This window comes from Panthera onca, chromosome A2 (genome assembly GCF_046562875.1).
Source record: "Panthera onca isolate mPanOnc1 chromosome A2, mPanOnc1 haplotype 2, whole genome shotgun sequence".
In the NCBI taxonomy this organism is placed as follows: Eukaryota; Metazoa; Chordata; class Mammalia; order Carnivora; family Felidae; genus Panthera; species Panthera onca.
In genome coordinates, this window is record NC_138340.1 from 61,438,403 (window position 1) to 61,456,570 (window position 18,168).

Genomic DNA, 18,168 nt, shown 5'->3' on the forward strand with positions numbered 1-18,168 from the left:
CTTCCTCCTGAGAACACCTGCCGGGCACCAGGAGCTGAAGTCAAGGGCCTCCTGTCCTAGTGGGCAGGTCTGGGGTAGCCAGAGAGGACCCCCTGGGGCGTCCTTACCAGAAGACACACGAGTGGGGAATGTTTGGTGTCCAGAATTATTGTGAGGCCCACATTTCTGTCCCAGAAAAGCATGAGGCATACAATACAGACAGGCATTGGCAGGGCCTGGGGACATGGTGTGGAGGGGGGACTGCCCACGTTCGTGTGAGGGTGCACGTGGGCTCCAGCAGGCTGCACGGGTCTGTCTGGGAGGGCAGAGGGCCAGGAGGCCTGCAGCAGAACCAGTGGAGCACAGACCACAGCAGCCCCAGCCTGCCTGAGCCCAAGCGCGTGTGGCCACACGCTGCTCAGGTGTCCTCAGGCCATGTGGCCATGTGGTCACGCATTCAGACAGCCCTGGGGCCATGTGGTCCTGCTGCCTTGTGCTCAATGCTTACTCAGGCGGCACGAGCCGAAGGCGGGCATTCCTGGGGGAGGCCCCACGTGGCTTTGCATCCTCATACCACAGGGGAATGGTGGGCAGCTGGTGACGTGTCCCTCCTGAGTGACAGGCCGGGGTCACAGATGATGGGGTAGAGCCTGCCAAGAAGAGCGGGAGTCGGGGTAGGGCACAGGGAAAGGGAAGGAGGGCCCTGGGATAAAGCCCCCAGCTGCAAGTGAAGCCATTGGTCCTGTTTTTCTTTTATTTGCAGTTTCCCGAGACAGAACAAAATAATGGTTTTTTTACACTTACAAGGCTCAGAAAGAAAAGACAATGAAACTCAGCAAAAGAGAGAAGAGGAAGGGCCAGCCGGCACTGCGGGCAGCTGGCCCTCCACAGAGCGGGCCGGCCGATGCCACCACACCTCGGACGCCTAGCTAGAGGAGCAGGTGTGGCTTGCTCGAAAGGGGTCATGCAAAAGAACTATCCCCCAGAAAAAATCCCCAAATTATTCCAGACAGGCAGCTCCGTGGAGATGACAGGTGAAGGGAGAAGGGAGGAGGCCCCCAGAGGGGAGGATGGCCGGGCCCCACGCTGTCCACGGCGAGCACTGCCGCTGCCTGAGGCCCAGGGAGCCCGGCGGATGTTTACCCTGTGTCCATGAGTGGGGACAGCTGTCCTGAGCACAGCCGTGGACGGGCAGGTGAGTGTCCGTTCTGAGTGTCGCTCCCCACTCTGTGCCCCTCCCTTGGCTTGATTTGTGGGGGAAGATAAAGAAAACCCTTGTTGAAAATGTGAATTAAGGGGGTAGGTGTTGGGGCGCCAGGTCCTGCGTCTCTTCCATCACAGCCCCTGACCACCCTGACCCGGCCGGCTGCCCCGGGACCCCGGTACTGCCACCTTACCACGCAGCCCGAGCCCAAGCTGCACCTCAGTGCCCACCAGCACGAGGGGCACCTCAAGATGGGCCCAGTCCGTGCTCTCCTCATCCCGGGGTCCCCATCACACAGCATCCTCCCTCAAGAGGCCTGGCCAGGGGTTCACCGTGCCCTGCCCCTTGGGCCCAGGGCGGCCCTCCCTCCCTCTCTCCCTCCCTCGGCTCCAGACCCAGACTCCAAAAGCACTGCCTGGAAACATCTGCCTGGACCAGTCTCGGCCTGGGAGCCCAGAGAGCCATGCACCTGCCTTCTGACCCCTCTCCCCTTCCTGCCTCTTGACCAAGTCCAGAGCCCCTGGTGGACGTGCCAGCAGGGGAAAGGTCGGCAGAGGAAGAGGTGACCCTGAATGGGAGGGAGGCCAACCCAGGGGCTCCCCTCCCGACAGGGCTGCAGCCAACAGTGTCCTCTCCACAAGTCTGCCAGGCATGAGATCTGACATTAAGGGGTGCCTCCCCCTCACCAAACCTCCTCGGCCCTGGAGGGACCAGAACTGGAGCCTTGGGCCTGAGGGGGCTTCTTGGATGGCTTGTCGGGCGCCCGGGGGCTGGCCCGGCCTCTGCACTGCTCATCCATGCTGGGGGCATGAGAGGAAAGGAGGGGGACAGCCGTGCTCAGGTTCCCTGGGCCCCAGGTGGCCAACACTCCTGACAGCAGCCATGCACGGCAGGGAATGCAGACACCTGGGGAGGGGCGTCACCTAACACACACCGTTCCTCGGCCCGGCCCCTGTGGACACGTTCACTGCCCCATGGTCCCCAGGGGCCAGGAGCGGACAGACACATGGAGCGTGGGTGGGGGGGGGTGCCCGTCGGTCCGAAGCCCCACAAATGCCAGTGATTTTTACAGCTTTTTCCTTTTTTTTTTTTTTTTCCGTTTCATCCAACATCAATTGTTTCTGTGGTTGTTGTCGTCTTGTTAAAAACAAATCACATCCGGTCTTGGTTTTCTGCAGACACAGGCACCAGGGGAGGAACGAGGCAGACACAAACATGCGACAGGCAGGCCACCTTGGCGGCCGGGCTCCAAACACCGAGTCTGTCCCGCGACGCCGGCCGCGGCTCTGAAAGGGGGCGAGAGTGGGTGGTCAGCCCTGCCCCCGGGGGGGCATGCCCCCCCCCTCGCCCGCAAGGCCAACGCCAGGGACACCCACCTTCACTGCAGCGGGGCCACGGGCGCGCCCGAGCAGTGGAAGTGCACGTTCTGCCACTTGCCGTCACGGCGATGCCACACGCGTGTCTCCTCGGACTGGCTGGTGCGGGGCCGGCCCTGCCCGTCGATGTACTGCGTGAGGCGGATGTAGGCGATACATGCAGCGTCCTCCCCGATGACGTGCACGTGCGGGTTCAGTATGGTCGTGTGGATGGGCTTGCTGTTCTTGGCGAGCACTATGGCAGGGGGCGGAGACGGGGGGGGGGGGGGCCGCTGGGCTCAGCGCCCTGTGCGCCCCGCCCACCTCCCGTATCTGCCCCACCCGCATCCCTACCACAACGCCCCGCCCAAGGCCTTGTTTCCGCCTGCGCCCCGCCCACCGCCCGTCTCCGCCCGTCTCCTGTATCTGTCCCGCTCACCGCCTGTCCCCACCACTCTTCCCGCCCACCGCTCGACCCCCTCGCTCACGGTTCTCGAAGTAGAATCTGTGGAAATCCATCCCTTCCACCAGATTGCCCAGGGCTTCAGGCTCGAACGAGGTCAGGCCTGGGTCACAGATTTTCCTGGGGGGCAGACCCAGGTGAGGAGGGGCCCCGGCCACGCCCCGCCCCTCCCTCTCGCCGCGGGGAAACCCACCCCCTCCCCCCCCCAGCCCAGACGCCCGGCTCACGCGTAGGCTTCGAAATCCCCGCTGTTGACCGCCTCGATGAGCTGCTCCGTGATCTTGATGACCTCCTGCTTCCGCGCTGCGGGGACACAGTCGCCCAGTGACCGAGGGCCGCCCCAAGCAGCCCCGCTGCGGGCCTAGAGAAGGGCGTCTCCAGCGCCCACCTGCCTCTCCTCCCCGAAGGGACCCAAATCCGTCCAGATCGGGCCGCGCCCTCCGAGGCCCCCAGTGCCCTCCCCTCCCCCCCGCTCCACCCCCCACCGTTTCCAAGTCCAGCTATGCTGTGTCACATACAGCATCTCCACGCGACAGACGTATTCCCTCCAAGGGACCACGTGTCTGGAGACCAAGGGGAAGCCAAGCCTGCCATAACCCACCCTGTGGTACCCCCCCATTCCTGGGCCGCATCCGCTGGGCCCTCTGCAGCTGCGGCACTGGGTCCTGCGTCCCGGCTCCTGCCACCTGGATGTGGCTCACCAGCCCTGCTCCAACCCATCACATCTTTAGGAATGTCCACTAAAGGACGAGGCCAGGAAGGCCTGGGGGCTGCAGGGTGAGGATTATGAGCAAAAGCCAGGGCATAGGGCCATGTGGGTCCAGTAGGGAAGTCGAGTCTGTGGGTCTCTTCCTGACTGCCCGCTGGCCTCCACCTGTTCCGTTCTGGCCAAGGTGAGGGCCCCTCCCCACCGTCCCCCCCACATTTCCCGTCCAGCCGGCGCCCCCCATGCCAGAGCTCTGCCTGCTTGGCCTCTGGGCCTAGTTAGGCCTGGCCCCCAGGGTCCCCTCCATCTCTTTAACTACAACTTATTTTCATGCAAACTATTATAAACATATGGAAGAAGTGGACAATAATATAGCCGCACACCCTGCTGATTCAAACCAGCACAACTTTCAAGACAGCTGGGAAATAAAACCTTACAGGTATATTTGTGAGTGGCTGTGTTCCCCTAAATTTTGTTCTTCACCCCCTTCCCCAGAGACCGCCTGTCCTGACGCAGGTGCTTAACACCCTCCATGCAGATACACACCAGAATACACACGCCATGAGCACGTGTGCACAAACATCACGGTGCTCTCTTAAAGCAACAGAGTGCTGATGGTAAACCTCGGACGCAGCAAATGCACTGAAGGCCGGGCCCCCTCCCCACAGGCTCCCTCCCAGCTCTCTGCCCCTGGAGGGGACGTCTGTCTGCAGGTCTCTACTCTTCAGTGAGTAGTACCCCTGGGAACAGCACACGGGTGAGCTGACCTGTGGGTCGAGGTCCCAGCGCACAGACTGCAGGGTCTAGAAGGGCGAACGTGGTATCCTGAAGCATGTGCCCACAGCCCTGGAGTGAGACTGCCCATTCTCCCTGCCACCAGCACCCACAGATGCCCACCTGGAGGGTGGACGAGCCTAGGCGGGCCTTGAGTGCTGCACAGGTTCTGGACTGTGAAGACACGAGGACCTCCATGATACCTGAGGTGTTGGGTGCACGTGTGGGCTTGTGTGTCGTGAGAGGGAGGGCACGTGTTCACATACGTCACATACGTGCGTGTTCGCATGTATAGGTTCATACGTGCGCTGCCTTGCAAGTTTTTCCTACCTTGACAAACCCTCTCTCCAGGCCCAGCTGACTTCTGCTAAGGGGCCATTTCCACCAAACTCTGTGCCTGGGGTCCAGGAAGGTGGGCTGCAGGCTCATTACCCTAAGGCCTCATGTCCACCTGTGTCCACCAGCAAAGCTCTGTCCCTACACACGCCACTCTCTGTTCTCAGTCTTGGGATCCCTGGGCAGGGCAACATCGGACATTTGGGGTCCCTCTGCATCACCTGGCTTCCCTCTACTTGGGCGTTTCTGCTGCAAGGATGCTATCCACCCTCCCAGGTTCCCGTCACCTTAATGGAGATGGCTTCCCACTGAGGCCCCAGAGCTGGGCACCCTCTGCCTGTGTGAGGATGGCGGCGCCTGCGTGTCCGGACACCCGACACCCGCTAGCCTCCCTCCCCCACAGAGAGCACCCCACAGAGCCCGCAGCCAACAACCCTGCCGCTGGGGCTGAGCAACAGTTCCTCTGTCTCATTCCCAGGGTACTCTGATTTACGGTCACTCCATGCTACGACAAGTCAACCTGATCTCCCACTTAACGAAAGAGTATTGGGTGTTTTTAAACAAACCATAATAAAAAAATGAGAATCCGCAACAGGGAAAGTATTAAGTAAACAGGAGAGAGTCAGGGCACGGCACAAATTGTGGAGCCTGGTGTATGGGAAACAGCTGCCAACCCATTCTGCAGACAGGGAAGGCGAGACTGCCGAGGGGCTGCTGCCCAGACCCAACCCTGGCCCATGGGGCGTGCTGCATGAGGGACTCCCCGGAGGAAAAGCCTCTGAGCAGAGCACAGTCTGCCCGTCAGCAGGCGACTCTGCAGATGGGGCTGTGGTGTGTGGGCAAGGGTCTGGCTTGGGAGGGGTGCCAGAGATGAACAGGAGCCCCCACACTCCCTCTGGCTCTCCTTGGGCAAGCTTGCAGGCCAGGGAGGCCAGGCTGCTGGCAGAGGGTCTGGGGGGGCCCCAGTGACTCCAGACTGGCCCTAATCCACGTACCCTGGCATCTGCAGAGGTACCGGGAGCGCCAGCCACACCAGGCAGGCAGCTGCACAGGATCAGCCTGGATTGGGTGTAATCCCTGATTATGGAGAACAGGGCCTGGGCCAGTGGGTACCAACCCCATTTACATAGGAACACAGCTGGCACACACATTCCAGGGAAGGAGGGGACCCAAGACCCACAGCGGGACGGCCCCTGCAGCCTAGGTCCTTGTGCTGGGAGAGGCGGACAGTGGTCCCAGAGTTGGAGATGGGGGCACCCCATCAGAACCTTGAGAGCCAGATCTCAGCCCAAACAGTCCCTTCTTTGGGCCCATGTGACTCCCGTCCTTCACCTGCAGCCCACCCAATACTCAAAGGAGCCAGGGTGCTGAGGACAGGGGGAAGGGCACATCTAGGAGCTAGGAGCCTGGGGGCACCTGCCCTCAATCCCCCTAGCGCTCACCCCTCCCCCACCAGTCCTGCCACACCAGTGGCTGCAGGCCCCTGGCACCCCTTCCTTTGGCTCTGCTCCAGGCCCCTTCCTGTAGTCCCCACCTCTGTAGTTTGGCTCAAGACAGACCCCCAAGATCAGCCTGCCGTGCTCAGACCCACAGCACGTCCTGTCCTCAGAGCCCCCAACCCGGTCTGCCATGCAGACTCCGAAGGCAGGTGGGCTGGGGTACTGTGGCAGGCACCCCCACCCCCACCCTGTGTGCACCTCTCCACAAACCCAAGCCTCAGCTTCTGTGATCCAAGGCCGGGCAGGCCCAGGGAGTGCACAAATGGGGAGTTCTGACCCCTCCCCAGGCTCTGCTGCGCACCTACCACAGCCCTGCCCCCTCCCCCACGAGACCCCTGGCCAAGCAGGCCCGCAGAGACCTGCACCTGCCCTCGCCCCTCTGGCAAGTACAGAGAGCTCCCTAGGAGAGCCACTGCTGCCTGAAGGCTGCCCCTGTGCCCCCCGACACTGCTTTGCTTGGCTCCCCCTCCTCCCTGCCCTGGCCCTCAGGCCTGGGCTGGGGGTGGGGGAGGTGGGGGGGTGGGATGGGTGGGGTGGGGGCACAGGGTCTGCCAGCACTCACCCAGACACTCCCCAGCCATGCCCAGCCCCTGGCCTGCAGCCTCTCATCCGACAGCACCTCCCTGCATGTCAGTCCCTGGGCAGGTTGGGGGGGGGCTGTGGCCCTGGGCTGTCATCCACCCCTGTAAGCGATCCTCACGGCAGTCGGCGGACGGGCTGGAACAGCCGGCCCCTCCCTTCCTGCCTGGGGGGGGGGGCAGCCCAGTGCAAACCGCCCCCCAGCAACCGACACTGCGTCACACGGGCCACAGATCACAGGCACGAGCCTCTAGTCCACCCCGACTGTTTCTGATTCTTTCCTTCACGACCGCACATCTGCAACCACAAACTTGGTTTCTGAGGCCAAATGCCACCTTCATGGGGAACTCCCTGTGCCCCACTTTCTGCCCCCACAAGCTGGCTGCTCCCCAGAGTGAGGGGGCAGCACACCACAGCCGGGGGTCTCGACATTCCTGTGAGCCCCCAGTTGCAGCCAGGGGGCCACTCAAGGTGCTACTTACACGGGGTGGGCGGGGGGCCTGGGAGAGCCGAAGATGGGCAGGGTGGGGGGCCCTGGGCTTCCAGAGCCCCTGAGCCCCTCTTCACTGTGTTCAGGATGTCAGAGAGCCTGGAGGCTGGGGTGGAACAGACCAGACGTGAACAGGGAGCAGGTGGGGAGCATGCAGGACAGAAAACTGTGGCCTAATGAGCCAAGCCAGAGAGAATAGGAGACAGAGTGGGACGTAGAGGGAGCATTGGGAACATAGGGGGACAGAAGGGGGAATGTGGAGGAACACAGGGGGATGTCGAGGGATGTGAGGGGTACTGGGGGGTGTAGGGGGATGTGGGAGGACAAGGACTGACATGGGAGGACAGGGAGGGTGAAAGTGGACAGGGGGAGGCTCTAGTAATGCCTGGTAAATGCACCTGTCTGCCCATGGCAGGGCGGTTGCTGTGGGCAGAGAAGGGTGCCCTCTAGGGAGGACAGAGGAAGCAGCCCAGCATGTGGAGAACCCAGTGGAGAACCCAGGGGGGCAGGAAGCCCAGGCCTTTTCCTTCTCAGTCCACAAGCCTGTGAGCCAGAGGAGCTTCTGCAATAGCTCCTTGTCCCTAGACTCCCTGGGACCCGCTGGGTGCTCAGGGCAGGGGGCGCCATGAGGTCACAGTGACTGGGAAGGTCAGGCAGGCGATCCAAGGAAGGCAGGAAGCACAGTGTGACCCCAGAGGGCCTGCCCAGAGCTCAGGGGACCCTCTGGGGCTGGACCGCAGTGCAGGAGGGAGGAAGGCTGGGAGCTGCTGGAGGAGTTAGTGCCAGACGCCCAGACAGGCCCGGACAGTTAGCCTCCGGCAACCTGGCAGGGGCAGCCGAGGCCGTGCATGGTGGGCACAGGGGCCGCTGAGCAGCAGGGACAGCAGGCCTGGGAACACTACTTACACAGAGTGGGCAGGGGGCCTTCAGCTTCCAGGGCCCCCGAGCCCCTCCTCGTGGAGCTCAGGATATCAGGGACCCTGAGGGCTGGTGTGGACAGGAGGCAAAGCGTGAGGTGGGGCAGAGAAAGCAAGGCCCTGCTCTCTCCCGCCCTGAGACCGGTCTCAGCAGCAAGAAGCTGCTGGGCAGAGACCAGAGTGGGGCCTTAGCCCACATGGAGGGCCGGCTGAAGGGGCAGAGGCAGCCAGAGGGGACCCAGGAGGAGCACTGCTCCAGAGAGACAGGGCCTGCAGCAGGGGCCTCCTGATGCAGAGAGAGCAGGGAGCTAACAGGAGGTGGAGATGAGTTGGGGGTGTGTGGTTTCTGAGCTCCCTGAGCCCCTCCTAGTGGAGCTGCTCCTCACTGCCAGGAATCCTGGGGACTGGGGCAGACCTGTCAGGAACCCTGGGGGCTGGGGCAGACCAGTGAGATGAAACTGGAGACAGGTGGGGACACGCAGGAAAGAGAGGATAGGGAATGGGACGAGGACCCCGGTGGGGTCAGGCTGAAAAGGCCCAGACACAGCTCACAGCAGCCCCAACACCAGGTGGTGGGGTCCAGAGGCAGTGGGGAGGCAGGAGGCGGGGCTCCAGGAGTGCTGGGAGGTGTCCAGACCGATGACCTTCAGTGTGCGGGAGTCTGCCCTGTTTCCTGGGGCTGTGGGGGTCTGGGCTGGGAGGAGGCTGGCCAGGCCAGGCTCTGCCGGACCCTCCTGCAGGCTTGGGCCATCCAGGCCCCCACATGGCCAGACAGAATGGCAGGCCAGAGTGTTGGGAAGGCCTCCGTGCTGACGGTTTAGGCCTGTGTCTGTCTGTCTGGAGAAAACACACAAACAGCCACTCTCCCTTCATCCAAGGGCCTATGCTCACCTCTGTTTTCGGGTGTCACTGCATCCCCCAAACTGATAGAATGGCCGGCCATCAGGCCCTGGGGCAGCCCTGAGGGGTGTGTGAGCATGTGGCTGAGAGGATTAGGTGGTCTGGTGTGGCTGGGACGCCACATCCCCTCCCTGGGGATGCTGACAAGGTGGAGAGCAGAAGAGGGGTGCCTGGGCACACAGGGAGGGCGCTCTGCCGCCCTCTGAGGCCCAGGCATGGTCACTGGCCTTGCACAGAGTGGAAGCCCAACCCACCCACACAAGTGGTGGAAACATCCAGAACCCAAAATAAGCCCCTTTGTTGGTTATCTACTTATCAACTACCAGCTTAGCAAGATCACAAATATAAGGGAATTTAACAGAAGTTGAGCAAATTCAGCTCTCAAGGTGTTCCCCACAGGAACCGGTCCTCCGCAGGGTGGGAGACCCCTTGCTGGTCAGGGCGCCAGGGCCGGAGACTGCCCCGGGGCCGGCCCATCTGCCAGCACGCCCCGGTCAGGCTCCCGCCGACACACCCGCTCGCAGACGCCCCACCCCCACGGCTCACCCACCAGCCACCTCGCGGACGCCCCGCCCCCATGGCCCACCCACCAGCCACCTCGCGGGCGCCCCGCCCCCATGGCCCACCCACCAGCCAGCGCCTCGCAGACGCTCCACCCCCTTGCCGGCGCCCCGCCCCCCACGGCCCACCCACCAGCACAGCAGAATGCGTGCGACACTCGTACCTTTTGTGTCTTCGTCCTCTATGGTGGTGTGGGTGCTGTCCGACGACTCCTGGGGACACACAGGGACGCAGCAGGTCAGGACGTGGCCTCCACGGGCCCTGGAGGTGCCCTCCCAAGGCTGCGGGGCCCCAACCCAGAATCCCCAGGGGCAGGGCAGGAGCTTCGTGCCGGCCCCCAGGGGTCACCCATCCCCTGGGCTCAGCCACTCACGTCCCCAACAGCCCAGGGACGTGACTGCGCCTTCTCCCGACAGCGCACACGCCTGGTGGAAAGACCCTGTGCTCAGATGACTCTCTTTAATAAGCCAGGAAGATGGGCCCTTTAAAATTCCACAATACTGGTGAAGAAGAAAGGTACCCACAGCCTGTGTATTTTGGCAGACAGGGTGGGAAGCTTCCAGAAGGCCCTCAAGAGCCTTGGCCCGGCCCAGGCAGAATGGAGCTGCACCCACACCTCCTTCCCCAGGAGGGGGCCGCCTGCCCCTTAGGCCTCGACTGTCCAGCATCACTCCTCAGGTGGCCTTAGAGGGCAGCCGGGCAGCCCCACACCTGGGGGCTTGCCGCCCTTCAGATAAGAAACCAGGTGCTGTTCACCTGTTGCACGGTTCCCAAGACGCTGGCTTGCTCCTCAGAAAGAACCATCTTAACGGAGTTCTGGAGCGCCCCCTCTGGCCCCCTGACTGAACACACTTCTCTGGACCCTGCCCAGAAGTGGGGGGTCTGCAGCCTGGAGGACCAGACGGTTGTCTAGAGCCCCTTTGCAGGGAGAACAGGAGCCTCTCACCCCAGACACAGGGTCCAGGGACACCGGTCCACAGTCACAAGGCAGGAGTGCACCCAGGCCCTTCCCAGAACCTGGAGTCTGGCTTGATCCCCCTGATCCCGGCCCACAGCCAGCGTGTGGGGCGGCCCTTTGGGGAACCCAGGCCTGGGTATGTGCGTGTGGGGGCGAGGGGTGCTGGTCCTAGAAACAGCTCAGCCGCCCACGTCCCTCCCGCCACCCTAGAGCCAGCCCCTTCTCTGGCCCGGGCAGGCGAGGTGCCTATGCAGCAGAAATGACGTCAGAGCGGAGCAGAGAGGAGGCAGGCTGGCTCAGCAGGAAGCACAGGGGGCACAGAGGTGAGCAATGGGGGAAGCCAGGGGCATCTGAGCTACTCCCTCCCCCAACTGCCCCTTCTCCCCTGGGACCTGCGTCTGAGGCCACCCTGCGCTCCTGGCCCCTGGCTGCCCGGCGGACAACATGAGACGTAGACCTTGCTCTGGGCCTTGGGCAGCCCCAGACTTGCGGGGCTCACTGTACACCTGCCCCCCTACGCTCAGCACAAGTGCCCCCCAGGGGTCACCGTCCCAGACATGCCCCCCGCTGGCCTGCCTCCTGCCCGAGCACAGGCTCCTAAGGGGGGACGGGGTGCGGCAGTACCTTGATCCCGTCCACAGGGTTATGAATGACGGTGGTTTGAGGCTCCTACAGAAGAAGGAAGCAGAGGAAGGAAAGAGGGAAGTGAGCAGGGCAGGAGGGGGTAGGGGAGGAGGGCAGCGGAGCCAGGATGGCAGGAGGCGGAGCGGGCTGGGGAGGCCAGGGTGGGCTCAGAGGTGGGCAGAGAGCAAGCGTGTATGCCCACGGAGTGTGGGAGACAGCATGGGGGCCCCGGGCAGGAAAACAGGTCCTCCCCTCCCTTGGCTGCCCCGGCATGGTGGGGGCACGGTTCTGAGGATGTCATGGGGGTGGAGTGGCACATGGGATGGACAAGGTCTGAGACGGGGCTGGCTGTGTGGGACCCTCCCATCCTGGACTGAGGCTGCCCCCACGTGTGAGATGGCCATCTGGCAAACCCAGCCTTCCTGTGGGCATGTGGGGCTGGCTCCCAGAGGTGGGCCTGTGGCCCATGGAAACACCACACGTGCTCTGAGAAAACTCAACCTGTGCGCCAGCAAACCCCAACAGGCCACCGTGGGCACACAGCACCCCTGCTCCGCCAGCTGGGGTGTCCCCTGGGCAGGATCCCCCAGGCAAGGGCCAGAGCCAGAACCCCCAGGCAGTCACAGGCCAGCACAGCCACGGACGTGCATCTCCCTGGCCGCTGGGGGACTTGCAGGCCACGGCCTCTGATGGGAAGGTACCCGGGCTGGATCTCCACCAGGGAGACTGCCAAGGGCTCCTGTCTCCCTCAGATCACTGGGTGGGCTCCGAGGCCATGACCAGCCTCACCCATTCTTTCCCAAAGCCCCCACGTCCTGGACGGCGCACCCATGCAGCACCTGGGAGGTGTCTTCCCGGCAGGCCACGCCCCTGCACAGTGTCTGCCTGGGCACTCTGGATGGGCCTGCCTCGGCAGGAGGAGGATCAGAAGTGCCCTCCACCCTGGGCCTCGCCTCACTGGCCGCCTGAAGGCCTCTCATTGCTGATTCAGAGTCCACCCAGGCGGGAGGCTGGGCCAGTCCCTGGCACCTGAGGGAGGCTCCCGAGCACAGCCCCAGGACCGCCTGAAAGGGGCTTGGCCCTCATTTCACACCGAAGAGGTAAAGGGGGCTGGAGGACCAGGCGTCCACCAGAGACAGGCCGGGGCTGGACCCCACCTTCACCCCAGGCCTCTGGACAGGTGGCCACCACATGGCAGGGGTGCGAGAGGGCCGGAAGCAGGGGGCTGAGGGGCTCAGTACCAGGGCGGCTGGAGGGAGTGTCCCCTTAGGGCTGGTCACAGCTGCACTGTTTTTGGTGCTGTTCGTCTGGGGCTGTGGAGAGAGGGAGAGGAAGTTAGAGGGACAAGGGGAACCTGCCTGGCCTAGAGGGAGGCCCTGCAGGGCGGTGGGGGAGGGCCAAGCGGCAGGGTCAGGGCTCCCCCCAGGGCCTAGCGCACTCACCTTCACCGCGTCTGCTTTCTTGTTGAGTAAGCTCTTGGCTGCTGCATGAGGACAAAACAGGCAACATGAGCAAAGGGCCTGGGGCCAACACCACCCAGCCCTCAGTGTGAGGTGACCTCAGGGACCGGCCAGGCTCTGGGGGCCCCCAAGAGCAAGTGGGCAGGCGAGTGACCCGAGGTCCTGAGGCAGAGTGGCTTCTGTGGCCAGCAGGGACAAAGCAGGCCTGCGGGCCATCCTGGAGAGGCCCGCCCAACACCCTCATTCCCAGGACAGGTTCCTTCCCCGGGCCATGCACCATGACCCTGCAGGACACAGAGATCCCCCCACCCACCAGGGCCCCACCCCAGATAGGAACACAGGACGGGGCACCAGGGTGGGGCGGGGATATCTGTCTGCCCTTCTCTGTGTTCTTGAGCAGGGGTGGTGGGCTGTAACTGGCCACCCAACCAGGGAGGGGCTCGTCCCAACCCCAGGGGCCTGCCTGCTCTCAGCCTCCTGGCCCCTTCTCAGCCAACAGGACTCGGGCCCCTGGCTGTGCCCCCACCCCCCGGCTAAGAGCACCCAAGGGGCTGCCTCATTCTTCGTGAACCAGTCCTGGCCTTGCTCTGGCAACATCGGTGCCAACACGGGCCTCTCCGTCCACGCCTGAGGACCCTGGGCTCTGAGTGGGTTCAGCAGGATGATACCCTTGGGGGAGGGTCCCAGGCTCCCACCACCTGTCGGATGCTGGGCAGGTGGCCTGTGTCACCCCACTTGACCCCACAGAGATTGGGGCAGACTAGCCCTCACCTCACTCTCTCCTGTGCGAGCCCACCCTGCCCACATCTGCGCTCTCCTGAGTGGTTAGTTTTGATGGTAGAACCTCGGAACACAGGAAGTCAACTTACCTCACAGGAAGGGAAAGGTGAGGACAGAGTAGTGAGGAAAAGAAAAAAAACAGGATTCGTATGGTCAGGTCAGGGTCTGGAGTGCGGCCCAGGACTCAGCCTGGTCCTGCCCACCCCACCCACGCTCCCCGGGGGCAGACGCCGGAGGGGTAAGGTCCAGGGTGGTCAAGACCCCCGCCCCCCTCTCCCCCAGCCAGCCCTGAAGCGGAGCCGCCAGCTCAGCGGGACCAGGGTGGTCCCCAGTGGGCCTGGCCCAGGACCCCTCGCTGCCAGGAATGTCCCCGGAGGGACGCCCACTCGGGGCTGTGACATCAGACCCTGTGAACGCTTGGGCCCAGAGAAATGCAGTGGTTCTCAAAGTGGGGTCTCCACGCCAGCAGCATCAGAACCACCCAGGTCCACCCCAGACCTCTGGGGGTGGGGTGGGTGGGGGGAGGTGGGTGTGGTATCCGTTCAGTTGTCATCTGTCGTGGAGGATCCTAACTCTGCTTCACTTTGAGAACCACCGTCGGGTCCCCAATGCAGCAGCCAAGGGGGGTCCCAGGCCTTGGGCCGCTGCCTGCTAACCACCTTCCTCTCTGCAGTCACCCATCGCTGCCCTCTGGGCTCTGGGCAGGGACACAGGTGACTGTGCTGGGCCAGAGGGCGCTGTGGGACTGTTGGAGAGCCACCCTGGGTGCAGTGTCTGTTCCCAGCCCTCCCCCCACAACCATCCTTTCCTCCCCCAGGATCCAGGGAGCAGCATTGCACCACAGAGCCTGACTCCTGGCCCAGCTCCGTGTCCGGTGGTCCTCATTCTGTGAGAGGTGTCTTGGGGTCCCAGTAAGCGAAGGGACAACAGGCCACCCCTTTCGTTGCCCCCCAGGCCTGCCTGCTCTGCGTCTCAGCCTCCCGATCCTGGGGAAGCTGGATCAGAACTGTGTCCTGTTGCCCTGCCAGCCGAGACCCAAAAACGTCCCAGCACCAAAAATGCCACCTTCTCGGAGCCACTTCCTGCGGCAGGGATCGGGGAGGGGTGGGCCAGCCCTGCACACGGAGCCCTGGCTCCTGACCTAGCGATCAGCATGGCCCCTTGACCCACACTGACCTCAGCCGTCCGCTCCCTTGACCCCCCACCCCCACCCCGGCGTCCAGTGCGCAGGCAGAGCCCAACTCCTCTGAAGTGGGAGTCATGCGGGGACCCCTCCTCCTGGGCCCACCAGCTGGGGGCGGGTCTCCTCCAGGGACCAGGAGAGGAAGGCCCCCAGCCCCTCTGAAGGCGCGCGCATCAAGGCAGGTGAGCAGGCAGGCAAGCTGACCCCGCACCCAAAGTTAAGCCGGGCCCTGCGGCACCCTGTGGGCTCGGCATCAGAGTGGTGCAGCCCAGGGCTGGCTCGGCGCCCTGAGGAGATGCGGTCGGCACTGCCCCCCCCCGCCCACCCTGCCCCGAAGCCAGGCCCTGGGCGGAGGCAGATGGAGACCCTGGGACAGACCTGGGTCTTACGTGGGTACTCCCCTCAGTCCCTGACTCAGTCAAATCCCAGACTGTGCTACTCAACACGGCAACACCCATCCGGGGACTCGGACGGCTCCACCAGGGCCCGGGCTCCGGAAAGCCTGACAGCAGACACCAATCCTCTCACCCAGATCCCAAACCCTGCCCCCAGGAGCCACCTCTAACCAGCATCTGCGAGTGTGGGCGCAGCATGGACTGGAGCTGTGCCCTCCCTGGAAGCAGCTCCTGGAAGAGTTCACGGCTCCACCCGGATCGGTTCCAGGTCCTCGTCAACCCCCGTTTACACTGGCACTCGAAAGCACAGGCTGTTCTCTCTGTGCCACGGAGGCCTGAACAGGCGCCCCAGAGCCCTGATAGATACACAGAGACCTTCTGGCCCACCCACCGGGGGTCCTCAGGCCAGGCCACGGTTGCCCCCTCCTGCCCCCTTCTTGAGGAAGGCCAAGACACTCCCATGAGCCTCAGCATCTGTCTCTAAAAAGACCCCTAGGGCTCCTCTGGCCCAGGTGCTATGTCCCCCAGGGGGCCGCCCCCGTGGAGGGGCAATGGCCTTGAAGCTGAGACCCCCCCAGCCCAGTGCTGCTGGCTGAGCTGGGCTGACCTAGCAGGGGGCCCTCAGCCCACAGGGCGGGCCCAGCCTCTGCCCCGTCTGCACACCAGTCACCCGGGACAGCCATGCTGGGCTCCGTCCTCATGCATTGACCGCACCAGGGACACAGCGGCCCTCGGCGCCCAGGGCACTGCACATGCACACGGCCTCATGCGGTGCACATCCACTGCTGGCAGGCGGGCTGCAGGCAAGGGCCCTCGGCAGAGAGCAGCCAGAGGTCTCGCTCACTGTGGCTGGACAGCAGCTCTTCCCCAGGAGCGCCTAGGTTCCCTGCTCCTCGCTCTCCTCCCCTCACCCGCTCTAGAAAGGCTCTGGACATTAAGCCAAAGACATCTTTCTGGGTAGGGCCTCGCCTGCTGGACAGGTCTGCTGCACTCACAGGAGGGGCACAGACCCTCCTTCCCCAGGGCGGCCTTCCCCTGAGCATCCCATGGGGTGGTGGCTGGAAGAGGGGCCCTCCAGCTGGGCAGGCGGGGCTGCACACCCGGCGGGGGGGATCTTGAGGCAAGAGCTGGGGTGGACGGGGTGGGGGGTGAGGCCTCCACCCCGCCCCAAGGCAAAGCACAAGGCAATGGCAGGACGCCAGGCCCCGCAGCTCCATCTGGGGAGTCCTGGGATCGGCCCTCGGCTGGCTCCGTGCACCCTAACCCTGCCCACCCCCAGTTCACGCTGCTCCAGCAACAGGTCCTGGGGTCTGCCACCCCTTGGGGCTCTGGCTAAGGTCACAGCTGGGTGGTCGGGGCTGGCCGGAGCGGGCGACAGGGCTCGCGTGGGGCAGGGTCTCTGCCTCAGTGCCTTTTTCCCTGGGGCCCCCCATTCAGGGTTCGGACCCAGCAGCAACCCTGAGGTTTCTTACGGGCAGTCAAGGTCACTGGGAACGGGGGTCTTGACAGACAAGTGGGGAGAGAGATCAGAGAGCAAAGGGCTCTGACCAGAGGGGTCTCCTGACCCCCAGACTCAGGGGCCAGGACCAAGATTCAATGAAATGAGTGTGGGCGGAGGCACGGCTTAGGGGTCACCTAGCCCGTCCCCTCCTTTAGCAGGTGGGGTCCGAGACCCTCCTTGTGGGACCTGTGCACAGCGGGAGCGGGGGCTCCCGGGGCCTCTGGGGTGGCCCTGGAGGCCCAGCCGGCAGCTGCGTGCAGCGAGGGGGCTGCGTGCCGACAGGCGGGACCCTGGTCAAGAACATCTACCTTGTTCCACCAGCCCCATGGTGGTGCCGGAGGCCGCGGTGGACATTGTGGCTGGAGCGGTGGTCTGTCTGCCCACTGTTAGCACCGGGTTAGAGACGAGGGAGGGGCGGACACAGACGGGGCGGGCAGGGGAAGGGAGGGGGAGAGACAAAGGAAGCAGAAGAAGATTAGAGTCCACGGTTGGGTGGCGAATGGCTCCAGAGTCCCGTTCACAGGAGAGTGGGAACAGGACCCAGACCAAGTGACAGTTGGAAAGCGTCTGCCTCCTTTCTCCTTAGAAAACCCCCGCGGGGGCTTCTCGCACCCACTGGGTGGGTGTGCGCACAGGACAGGTCCTATTAGTGTTGGTGTGACAGCATGCCCCCCCTTCCCTGCAGCAAAAGTAACAGGATGGGGTGCTGAATACAAACGGACAAGAACGGACCCCAGACGCTCCCGCACCCGACGACGCGGGCGACAGACAACCACAGGACAGCCAGAGGGTGAACTGCCCCTCAGGGAGACGCTGTGCCCAGCGGGCCTGCCGGGGCCCCTGGCTTTGGGGTCGCTAACAGACCCCCTAGAGCAGCCGCACGCTCCCAGCCCCACCCACCCTCAGTGCCCCAGGTGGGCGGCCGCCAGCATGTCCAAAGCTCAGCAGGGAGGTCCCGGGCTCTCCTCTCCCCTCCCACACACAGAACGGGTGCTCAGAGGGTTCAGGACAACAACGAGGCCACAGAGGTGCCGACCAACACCCGGACAGACACACAGAGCTGTGGCCCAGGTGGCAGGCAGCTCAGACACTGGGCGTCAGGTGAGGACACAGAGACCCAACACGCAGGGACGGGGCCGAGTGGGGGTGGAGGGCGGACCCCGGGGTGTCGCCCATGGAGCCCAGGCCTCGCTGCCCTCAGAGGACAGAAGGCCAGGCTGCTGAGCAGTGGAGGAGAAGGGCCATCGGGGTGAGAGGGGTGGGCCGTGGGCCACAGGTCGGTGGTGAGCCTTCTCTTCGGGGCGAAGACTGTTCTCACCTGAGAAATTTCTCGTGGCCAGCATAGTGGTGAGGATGGCACCCTGGGGAGAGACATATAGCTGAGACCAGGAATCCCAGCCCCGACCTCAGGCTCTGGGTGCCCAGGCAGAATCAGGGTCACAGCCTTGTAGACACAAGACTACAAAAGTGCCAGCTGCATGGCCAGGCCTCCTTCTTGCAGAGC

At 63.9% G+C, this 18,168-nt stretch overlaps 1 protein-coding gene across 10 annotated transcripts in view; it reads right to left on the bottom strand.

Moving 5' to 3' along the window:
• Positions 1-719: 719 nt before the first annotated feature.
• Positions 720-18,168, bottom strand: part of CAMK2B (calcium/calmodulin dependent protein kinase II beta) — an 82,044-nt gene continuing 64,595 nt past the window's right edge. For 2 of the 10 annotated variants that reach the window (XM_060632022.3, XM_060632033.3), the window contains exons 12-23: positions 17,983-18,025; positions 16,973-17,047; positions 12,788-12,825; positions 12,587-12,658; positions 11,346-11,390; positions 9,927-9,975; positions 8,292-8,372; positions 7,378-7,491; positions 3,229-3,304; positions 3,027-3,121; positions 2,560-2,794; positions 720-2,469 (exon numbers count right to left, since the gene is read on the bottom strand). In XM_060632022.3, coding sequence (XP_060488005.2) covers positions 2,562-2,794; positions 3,027-3,121; positions 3,229-3,304; positions 7,378-7,491; positions 8,292-8,372; positions 9,927-9,975; positions 11,346-11,390; positions 12,587-12,658; positions 12,788-12,825; positions 16,973-17,047; positions 17,983-18,025 — 921 coding nt within the window. In that variant the 3' untranslated portion in view covers positions 720-2,469; positions 2,560-2,561. The remainder of the gene's footprint in view (positions 2,470-2,559; positions 2,795-3,026; positions 3,122-3,228; positions 3,305-7,377; positions 7,492-8,291; positions 8,373-9,926; positions 9,976-11,345; positions 11,391-12,586; positions 12,659-12,787; positions 12,826-16,972; positions 17,048-17,982; positions 18,026-18,168) is intronic. The other 8 variants (XM_060632024.3, XM_060632023.3, XM_060632026.3 and 5 more) reach the window with 8 other exon arrangements.